Genomic DNA, 11,091 nt, shown 5'->3' with positions numbered 1-11,091 from the left:
GATATGGTAATAAAGCCACTTTCGTATGTTAATTTTATGACCTCTGAGTCACTGCTTTTGCGCAGACGCTCACTTTGAAGCTTCTGCGCAAAAGATGGTGGCTCCCAGGGTTTGTTATCAGGAAGTGAGAACGGTGAGTTACCTTCCCAAATTTGCGATAATATCCTTGTTATTTGTCCATTTACAAGAACCTGAAAAAAACTAGAGATAACTGAATATATTAGATTATGGCATGTAAAAATCAAGCTTTAGAAAGCAAGGAGATCTCTGCAATACATTACTTCAGCCTTTTTAAGATTTCCCGGTGTCAGGTCAACTCGCCCCCTGACCGACTCGCCCCTTACCGACTCGCCCCTTTCCAACTCGCCCCCTCGTAAACTCGCCCCCTGACCGACTCGCCTCTTACCAACTCGCCCCCTGACTGACTCGCCCCCTGACCGACTCGCCCCCTGGCTGACTCGCCCCCTCGGAACGTCAAGCAAATATGGCCGGCCCAATGTATGTACTAAAAAAAAAACCAACGACGCGACACGAACGACTCACGGACGGTGATGGATATTTGGACATCACCACTAATCACTTATTTATTCAAACGCTTCCTACGTCCACTGTCTGATTAGGTTATTTGTACATCCAACATACCCTCAGGATCAACAACTTCGAACCCTCCGTCCCATTAATATTTGGGTATGTGACTGTATCTTCTTGAAGTGACCCGATATCCAGTTAGTTGGTTATAGTGTTCTTTTGCTAATTCACTCGACTGGGACCTCACATATACTGCGAAAATTGATTTAGGCTCTTTGATATACGCTTTTTGTGTGATGTTTAAAGTCATAGTGGTACATTGTACACTAATGTCAATTTTTAACGCCCCATTATTAATTTTTTTTATTTGCATAATTTTTATTCCTTTTTTGGAATTGAATATCTCTGAGAGTGCTCTTAATTTGTTTACAAGTAACGGGCACCAGATGACATGACTGTTTTTCCCTGACATCATGACACCGACAGTGCCGGGATATAATTCAATATGGCCGATCAACAAAGTGATCCTTGATGACTGTACTCGCCGAATAAATCAGTATTTAGTGTTAATTTTTTTTATCTGAAATAGTTCGCAAAGTTAATTAATATGATAGGCTGTTGGTGTTGTGGCGCACGAAATCCCATAGACAATACACAGGAAACGCTGCGCCATGGCCCATACACACGATAATACTGAATTAGTTTTACCAATATAAAAAAAAAATTGTTACCCCCAATTTCACACAAAGGGAATATCCACCAAGCTTTAAACAAACTCAACTTTGAGTGCCAGCTGCAAACCCCAAAACCTACAATGTATATCACTGATTCCATCTCTGACTGATTGTATTTTTTTTAATGGTGAATGGGCCGGCCATACGTGCTTGGCAAACTTAGGGGGCGAGTCGGTCAGGAGGCGAGTCGGTCAGGGAGCGAGTCGGTAAAGGGGCGAGTTGGCTAGGGGGCAAGTTGGTGAGGGGCGAGTTGGCCAGGGGGCGAGTTGACCTACAATCGATTTCCCATACCCAATCTCGACGGCACCAGTCCACTATTATATGCAGTGAGTGCAGTCTGGACACCGGACCAGTGAAGGTCTTCATTAACATGATTAACATGCACAACCACAGAGCTACATAAGTGTATATTGATTTATGCAATCACATGTAGGCCTATGAAGCCCAACCACGGTTCATAACCATGCACAATGCATGACATCTAGATGCTCAACCAACCGTAAAAACTTTACATGTGAAATTAGGCTCCTATAACATTCATTATTTATTTTCCTTTAACAAAAACCTCCCTGCCCACAATTTCAACCCGGGATTCATACCCACACCCAATGCATCACAAACTATTATGCTATAACTTCTTGACTACCGCAGCTCACACAGGTTGACGGTGTTTTTACTCTTGATATACTGATGAATGGCTGCAACGCGAGTCTAATATTATACACTGGGTATGCGCAATACAAACACAACCCCCGTGGTTTGGCTTCATGCGTATGGTTGCATATATATCTCCAACCACAACCCATCCATGATGAGTTACATTTCATTGTCTTTTAGTAAAGGTAAAATGCAACACAACGGCTCCATCATATCAATATCTAGCACAGGCCCTTGATTTTTACAAGACATAAGGTGTAAGCAATTGTAACTGCCAACAGCATGCGTCATTCATTGTCATTTCTCTAGATAGGCGTAGTATCATCATGATTGTTGATTGTCAGTCGTTTTGACCCGTTCAGATGTTTGATGTTTAGAAAATTAAAACAGGCCTAAAAACAGAGGATAGGCCTAGGCCCCTGTGTGAATTAATGAACTAGAGGATAGTGTTGACAATCTTGCAGCATGAGACTGGGCTGTATTCTTGATAGCAATCATCCTAATGTTTTGTATGCATGTTGTTGCTGCTAGTTAGGGAGCTGGAATTGGAAAAGGAATCTGTATATTAGGGTGCGTATTGTAAGTCCGACGCCTCATTGGTGCGACGCCTCAAAAGTCCAAATTTTTTTGACTCATGAGGCATCGGATTTATGGGCATTTTTTTTTTTCAGTCTCATAGTTCTGATGCCTCAAAGGTCCGATGCCTCATAAAACCGACGTTGGACAAACAAGGTGTCGGACTTAATATGAGGCGTCAGTGCGATTGACTGTGAAACATAGAGGAGTAGGCCTATGGGCCCACACGACGTGTCGTCCACGAGCGAGATTCAGCTTTGTTCCCAACTCACGCCCACGGTACTGACCCTGTTAGGAAAACTGAATCAAGTGGACTACCTATGTAGTTCGTACATTGGTCCAGTATTTTTTTAATCCAAAATACAACTACGTGTAAGAATGATGTATGATACTTCGCTAAATATAAAAAGTATTTTTTTGACTGTAATACTTTTGAGATCTTAAAAATGTTTGTATGTTTCATAAATAGTACACCATACTTGCACCGGGAACCAGTCTTGTTCCCAGCGCCATCTTCATACGCTTGTAACAAGCGTCAAATCAAACATTGATCTTTCAAGGCTTATTTTTTGAGGCGTTGGATTTATGCCATCGGCTGAGAAAATCGTTGGAACTTTTAAATGCATGTATCGGACTTATGAGGCGTCGGACCTACATGTATGAAGCGTCCGACTTATGGACTTTTTTAGCTGACCCCGTATATTATACCCCATGTACCTACTAAAGTGTTAATTAAATATTATACATGCATATGAAGAGATATCGTTTCTAAACCTGAGCAGTGAATCAAGATGACAGCCATTCGGCACACCCTCCAGAGGGATGTGTTTCTTCCAAATGATGAGAGGCTCATTGGCTTTGTTCATGTCACCAAGACCGGCAAGAGGAAGAAAGTCAGCTTTCTCTGTGCCACAGGTATGTCCAAGGTAGTAACCTTTGGCGAGTTAAAAATCATTGTTGAGGTTTCATCGCTCAGAGGAAAAATCACATACTTCTTTGAAATTATATTTACGTGATGTACTGTGTTAAAAACAGTAGAGTGACCACTGTACAATTATTGTATAACATATATTTATTTAAATTACATGATAAATCAGTTATCAAATCCTACATGGACCGAGAACTACATGTATGCTCTTTCAATGCATTGTCACTGTCTCTTCCATTCCTTGCAGAATTACATGTACATGTAGAAGTTCCATCAGTGCACACATGTACATCAAGGTGCATGAACGTGCATTTGCAAAGTGTATTGTTTTTTTTTCCAGTAACAACCGACGTCCCTGCTCAAGTGTCAGTTCACAAAGTAAAGAAGGTGGATAAGGACACCTACAAGAAGCGTCAGTCCTGGAACCTGGCTGAACTGAGAACAGTGGACGGCAAAGATTCCTGCATTGTAAGATATCGGGATGAATTTTGGTGCAGGATTTGTTTACCTGAAGGGTCTCATTAGATGGGCACAGTAGCTAGGAATGTACATGTACAGTATATGTCTGAACCTGGCCCCCAGATCCGTTTCCTTGAAACTACTGCCCTTTTAGTCCTGAGTGCATGTTGATAACACACAACAACTGATGAAAAACATGGTTGGGAATGAATGTGCACTTATATTTGGTCTGATAAGTGAGGATAGTATCTCAGCCAAGGACACAGGTATGGAAACCTTTTCTTAATTTAGTCATTTGAGAAGGTTTCAGCTACTGCACTTGTAGAACCTACTTTGTATTAGATTTGTTAGAGATGGAATTATGGTGAGACATTGAATACATGTACACTGTACATGTAGATGTAACATGTAGCTGTAAGGCATATAATAAGCTTGATTAACACAAGTCAACATTGACAAGGATGTTATCAACTGATCAAAATCATTTTTCCATATCTCTATACAACAGGATATTCCAGATTTTGATTTACATTTTGATAAATGCTATAAGTGGATAGCAAGCAATCCTACTGAGAAGAAGTCCTTCATTGAAACATTGTGGAAACTCACACAGCGATACCTAAAGCAGCTCAAGAAGCCTGACTTTGTGAATGTTAACGAGTCACTCCTGGAAGGTATGTAGGTCTCTGATATCCAAAAACTATCATGATTATCTCGTCTCCTGACAAGCCCGTACATGTGTATGTAGACTGCGTTTCTGGTCATCACAGTGGTGCTTTTCTCGCATTCCATCTAGAGTGGCCTTTTCATGTAACTGGTGAGACTAAAAAAATCTACCACAAGCCAAAAGCTTGTGTGTTTATGACAAGTCCTCAACCATATGTTCATGTATGTTCAACAACTTTTCTCTGTTGAGCAACTTGGAGTTGGGCTCCAGTCTTCTCAGGCTAGCCGTTGGTCTGGGTTTTTGGTTCCTACTTCCATTGATTTCCCTAGAATTTATAATGGGTGACTTCCTCTTCATGTCAAACTGAACTTTCCTAATATATATCTTTACTATTTCCTTAAAACAAGACTGCAAGCTACAGTGATGTGCTGTGATAAGCCTCATTCCTTGATGTATATTTTGAGATCGATGAGGTTGTGGGTATGCAATGTACAATGTAGATTGCCAAGGAGGCCCAAAATCATTCATGATTTTGAATTTAGTTGATGTAAGAAAGGTACTAGTTCATTCATTTTTCTAGTTATCTGGCAATGTCCAAACAACTTGCAGACTTAGTGAAAACATTTATTATTTGAATATAAAACTCTGTACAGTTTTTGGGAACGAGCCTGACATCAGCGTGGTCCTGTACAGTGCTCAGGTCAATTGTTTTTTCAGATATAAATACACAAGTTTCATTTTCTCTCATTTGTTTGTCTAGAGTTTACCCCTGTTGGTGATCAGTCGCGAGCCCAACACTCTGAGGATGATTTAGGTACAGGAGATGACTACCAGGTTCTAGCAGCCAGGGAGGAAGCAGATTTGGAACGGATGATGGCAGAGTGCGAGTTTGCCATCGGTAATGCTGAAGCATTTGTGGAACGGCTAGCCAATGATCTGTCCGTCCTTGATGGGGTAAGATTGCCAGATGAAACTTGAGTATACTTCCTAAACTTTTAACCTTTGGATCATGCTCTCCTTTTAGGCATGTTGATATGAATTCAACATTTTGAGGTTAAAGTTGAGGAGTGAAGTTTGTTTCTTTGTGTCTGTCATACTGTCAGCCCTTCATCAGAATTCTTTTTGTAGAGTTACTATGCCCCATAGGTTCTGAGATTTTCGATTTGCTGTGACAGGTACTAACATTTTCCCTCCACATACATGTACACGTGTATGGCAGTATCTCTGCAAATTTACCTGAAGCAGCTCAACGTTATTACTGATATAATTTGGTTTGAATTGACTTCAAAGTTCAGTATTGTCAACCTCATTGTTGGGAGGAAAAGTTTTGAGGTTTTTGATGACACATCACATGTATTAAGCCAATCTCAAAGTTAATCTTTACTAATATGAGGAGTTGCTGTCACTGCCATGGTATTTTATTTGTGTAGCATGGGTGAACTAATGCAGCACATGCAAGTTGGTACATTCATTGCTTCCCATTGTCAAAGAGGTCCTCAGTGCTTTACTGACGGGGATGTACCACCTGCATATGGTCATAGTGTCACCACAGTAATGGCTTCTTATTTTTGTTGCTTGAGAAGACTGTTAGCATACATCTCAAAATAGGCATCTTAACTACATGTTGTGGCACTTCAAGTCAGATTTACATGGATAGATACACTACCTGGCTGTTTTAATTTTTATGTGTGGCTTTAAAGGCCAGCAGTCAGATTTATCTAGCTCTGTTTGTTGTTCTGTCTATTAACACAGGCCAATATCCATTCCATCATCGAGTCCCAGCAGGAGGTTGCCCGTCTCATGCATGTTCTTGATGAGTCTCTCCGGGAAGTCAATAAACTAGAATCTGACCTTGATGAGTATGACCGAATGCTAGAGGTAAATGTACATGGTTTGAATGTTGCAGCACTCCTCACAGGGATGGGGGCTATGGTGGAAGTTTAACAGAAGACTGAAAAGTCTGCTTAACCTTGCCCATTGATGTAATTTTGGGCTAGCCATAAGCCAAATTTGCCAATTAATACCCTCCAGACAAAGTCCTTTGGAGGATGTCCTTCCGTATCACTTGCATGAATCCAAGGATTAGCTTGGCAGTCCTTGGTGTGTGTCGCTGATCTCCACTGACCACTGTTGTAGTGTCTCTACAACATAGCCTGGGCCAGTCATGCTAGGTGAATATTGAAAACTGATTTCGAGGATGCAGCAGAGCAAGGGTGGACTCCCTTTTTGAGAAAAAATTTTGTTTCTCTGAGAGTTTATTAAACGATTCTCAGTGATCAGCCCTCATGATTTTTATAAACAAATTAATCAGTTTATAATTGCACAAACAAAATGGACGAGAATAACGTTGACACCTCTTACCAATAACAAACTGTACTAGTGCTCTATTTCCTATGCTTTCCTGCACCATTCTAGTGGTCTAACAATATGGTCACGGTCTAGCTACTAAAGCAAAAAAAATTGCTAGGCATGTAGTAGTGTTTGCCTAGCAAAACAGGCTTCCAGGCATAGCATAATGGAAAAGTTTTAGTATTTAGTACTACAAAAAACACTTTCAAACAAAATTGAATGTTTTGTGGATCTATTTTTGCGTGATGAAACTTTCTGTTTGGATGTTTGTTTTGTCACCTCAGGGGGTGCGCGTCCACATGGAGATCATGGAACAGAAGGACTCCATGATCCAGATACAGAGCCAGAACCACTCTAAGCTGATTGATCAACTCCGAAACATCATCGGCCAATTAGACTTGCCTCATCAATGCAAGATGGCACTGATTGACAGTGACCTGGGCACGCCCAAGGGCATCTTAGATTGTACAGATGCCACCAAGTATCTGCAGGAGAAAATGGAGGCAGAGTTGCACCCAGGTAGGAAGATTAGACTGGTTCTGTGCCATAATGAGATATATGTTCAGACAGACAGCCTCCATCAATGAAAGTGAAGTATGATGTGTTTGTCCAGGATGAATGTCTGTTTCTAGATATCCATTAGTTTTTGAAAAAATTCTGCAAAAGTTCTGCAAATGTGGTGATCAACATGTAAAAGAAATAAAGAGTGCAGGAAAATTCTGGACAAATATTTTGACAGTTTTAGCAATGGTCCCATTTGGTACACCTGACATTGATGACTGCCAGACCGAAAGATTCTCTGGAAATGGAATCTTTTTGGTCTGGGAACCCGATTAATAAGAAGGTGTAAGATCCTTTCAGGACCATTAGACTGGTTCTTGTGACCAAACAGTCTAGTCTGAGTTGTATCTCTAGCCAACCTGCCTCATGACAATCCTGTCTGTGCCCCCTCCCAATCTGTAGAAATCAAAAAGAGCACTTTACAATATAAAACAACTACAGAACCCATTGAAAACTTCTGCCAGATATGTCCTCTGGGGGCCTCCCTTCACATGAAACAGTTTTCTTCTTCCTAGGTTTGTATGCAGTAGGTTTCACATGATGCAACCTCCTATGTGTAATTATTGAAGTTCTGGATATTATTGTTATAATTGAAACTGGCACTGATTTTTAACACAATGTACAAATTGAGAACAATTTTGATTGCTTTTGAATTGTTAGCAGTTGGTTTCAAAAATTGCTCTGTTTAGGTAAATTTCTGAAGAAACACGTTAAGACTTGCAATTTAGTGAACATTTTATTTTCTTACAAACTAAGGCCAGTAATCCACCTCAAGATGAAGTGCACCAACATTGGCAAAGAGGAGACAGGCTTGTGGGATGTTTTTTTTTCAACCGGTCCTGCAAATGTACCCTGGTGCATATGCACAGACCACACATCCAGACATCTGCAATTATCCAACCAGAATGTGGACACGTGCTCAGCGTGTCCTGCGCCCAGGGCACATGAACCTATGCTCACATATGATGAGTTTTCACCATAGGATCGTCGTTGCACAGTGGTTTAAAATCGTACCTGACCCGGACATCAGAGAATACAGTTGAAATACTTCGACATACATTTATAATAACAATTACAAAGGTATTTGGAAGTTATTTAGAGTCTGCCAGGTACTCAAGTTAGACGAAGGAAGGTGTTTCCGAGACGCGATATGGAAAAAGCTCGCCAAAATCGTCCGTCGTGAGTAAACGATAGCGCCCTCTGTTGACAAGGTTTTCTGAAGAAATGTCTCTCGCGCGCCACAATTTGCTTCGTGGATGTTTCACGCATTACAAACGGATAGTCACGTTATTTGATATCAAAAAAGTGGCAAAATGTGTTTCATCACAAAATAAGGAAAAATCGTGGCAAAACAAGAACAAAACATACTTTTGTGTTCTCTGAGCTGTTCTTACAGAAGTGTAAGTTTATTGCTGTATCTTGTTCTCTGTTTCGCTGAGTGGTCTCTAAATGAAATAATAGGGTCATTCCACGAAGTTGAGACACGCTTTGTGACAGTGTCCCTTGTTACATAAACAACCCTTACAGCCTGTTATTTTTACATTACCACAGAGTTAACTCATATTACTCTGCAAGGATAAAGCGCAACCTGCAAGAACCTTGCAAAATTTATATCAATGTCAATTTCGAATCCACATGCTGGAAAAATATGTTTAAGGTTGCGGATGTAACAAGGAACACCGTAACAAAGTGTGTCTCAACTTTGTGGAATGACCCAATAGCAAAAGTAACAAGGTATGTTGATTATTTTAATTTCTTTCAAACCGAGCAGGCCCACGTAAATAAATATCGCTGTGATATTTCCTCCAGCTGATCTTTTCTCCAGGAAACAATATATAAAATGTTACCTGTCAGAGTAGGTTATCTAGATGAGGAATGAATTAAAAAGTTTGTCTTAGATGTGGACTCCGAAATCTGTCATTTTCTTGGGGCAGGAGCGAACATGATGATCCCCGTCGCAGTATGTACAGTTGTTGGTGTAACGACAGGAGCGCACTACTGGGTCGGATTTCAGCCATAAACGATGAAAGACGTCAGTCAAATTATCTTCCTGGGTCGTTTTCCGAGACAATTGCTCTCTTAAAACGAAGCTGGTTCCTGTCTAGCTGTAGCGACGACGTTGAACGCGCGATAGCGATCCCGTGCAATGTGTTGTACGAATGTCGGCACCAGAGGGCGCTGTTTGTTTCTTCGTCAACGCGCGTTAATTCCGGCCGAGGACTGCTCATGAAATTATTTTTTTCGGCACAACGATGAATTGCGGCAATTTTCCGCTTGATTATCTTTCTAGCTAAAACATCAATTTACCAATTTATGAATAAAGTAAACATTTTTGCCATGGCCGTTAATGGCCGATTTTAAGTATGTATCATCAAAGACATTGGTGAGTATATTAAGCTAATTTGAAAAGTGCGACATAATTTACCATTCCAAGTTGCAGCGAATTTTTGCACTTTCAACTAGATATTTCACATCAAAGGTCACATCATCTGAAAGAGTGTTAAATAGGCTGCAAAATAACGTAAAGGTTTATTACTAGATATTAGATTATCTAATAGAAAACAGGGGTTTTAATGTTGCATGAAAGTTCCCACTGTAAAATGTCCAACCCAGAACAAGAAAGTCATCATTACGAAAAATAGTGAATTATACAAGAAATATCATGGATGAAAACGTTTCAAGAGCAAAAATAATTTTATTAGATACCACTGAACAGAAAAAAAGCATAAACTCAAGAATTTTTTTTTTTACAAATGTCTGCATCCTAAACCACTGTGCGTTGCTATGTAAACTGCGCCCTCGCATGGCCTTTCTTGGAGGGGACAGGCAATCAGTTCAACCCTCTTGGTGTGGCTAAAACTTTGGGCTGCAATTTTGGGCTGCAAATAACATGTCCTTTAATATGGAAGCCACTTGTAAGAGTGGCTAGGGCTTCTTCTGATAGATGTGTGCTTCTTAGCCACAGCCAGTTGGTTCATGCATAGCCCTTGTCCTTTGAGAGAGTAGACTGTGCCCCATTATAAACACAGGCAGATTTGACCCTAAAGCTCTGAACTAATTCTTTCCAGGACTAGGTAAACTGACGGCAGTAATTGAGCAGAAAGACCTGCTTACCAACTTCCAGGAGAAGTTTGCTCAGCGATTTGCCATTCATCTCAACAACATCTTTGTGCAGCAGGTGAATATTTACTGACAAATTGGTGGTTCCCCCCGGCTTTATTTTCTTACACTGCACTTTTTTTCTTCTTCCTTGACCATTTTTGCAAAATATTATTGGTGCAAATTGTTCCCCGAAAGCTAAGGGTTTGAGCTGCTTTATCCACCCAAGCTGAAGTGCACCCCCAATAGGTGAAAGAAACATAGGTGGTTACAAGCGGTTCTGCGTGTACGCAAAGACCATACATGTTTGAATAAATTAGTTAGGCGCACTCAGCGTGCTCTGCGTCAAACGTGCATATACTTGCTCGCCTCATGGCGCACCTATGTGGTGAGTACCTAAAAAGCTTGCCCTCTTTTGTTCTGCTTGGAGCGGATACCAAGCAGTTAACCATAATTGCAAAAAAGCTCTGCCAAAGCTTTCACACTTTTCAAATCTCCTTCATATAATATGTATTGTCTTGTGTTAATTCCAT

The 11,091-nt window shown here is 40.7% G+C and overlaps 1 protein-coding gene across 3 annotated transcripts in view; it reads left to right on the top strand.

Annotated features, from left to right (window-relative positions):
* The first annotated feature begins 49 nt into the window (after positions 1 to 49).
* exoc1 (exocyst complex component 1) overlaps positions 50 to 11,091 on the top strand; it is a 65,374-nt gene continuing 54,332 nt past the window's right edge. For 2 of the 3 annotated variants that reach the window (XM_022223775.2, XM_022223772.2), the window contains exons 1-8: positions 50 to 133; positions 3,278 to 3,410; positions 3,764 to 3,891; positions 4,391 to 4,556; positions 5,310 to 5,503; positions 6,302 to 6,427; positions 7,183 to 7,417; positions 10,528 to 10,637. In XM_022223775.2, the coding sequence (XP_022079467.1) occupies positions 3,287 to 3,410; positions 3,764 to 3,891; positions 4,391 to 4,556; positions 5,310 to 5,503; positions 6,302 to 6,427; positions 7,183 to 7,417; positions 10,528 to 10,637 (1,083 nt within the window). In that variant the 5' untranslated portion in view covers positions 50 to 133; positions 3,278 to 3,286. Of the gene's footprint in view, positions 134 to 1,496; positions 1,589 to 3,277; positions 3,411 to 3,763; positions 3,892 to 4,390; positions 4,557 to 5,309; positions 5,504 to 6,301; positions 6,428 to 7,182; positions 7,418 to 10,527; positions 10,638 to 11,091 lie in introns of those variants that run through there. The other variant, XM_022223773.2, reaches the window with a different exon arrangement.

This window comes from Acanthaster planci, linkage group LG02 (genome assembly GCF_054643075.1).
Source record: "Acanthaster planci isolate LZ-2023a linkage group LG02, COTS_SCS, whole genome shotgun sequence".
NCBI classification, from domain to species: Eukaryota; Metazoa; Echinodermata; class Asteroidea; order Valvatida; family Acanthasteridae; genus Acanthaster; species Acanthaster planci.
This window is presented reverse-complemented; position numbering and strand designations above follow the sequence as displayed.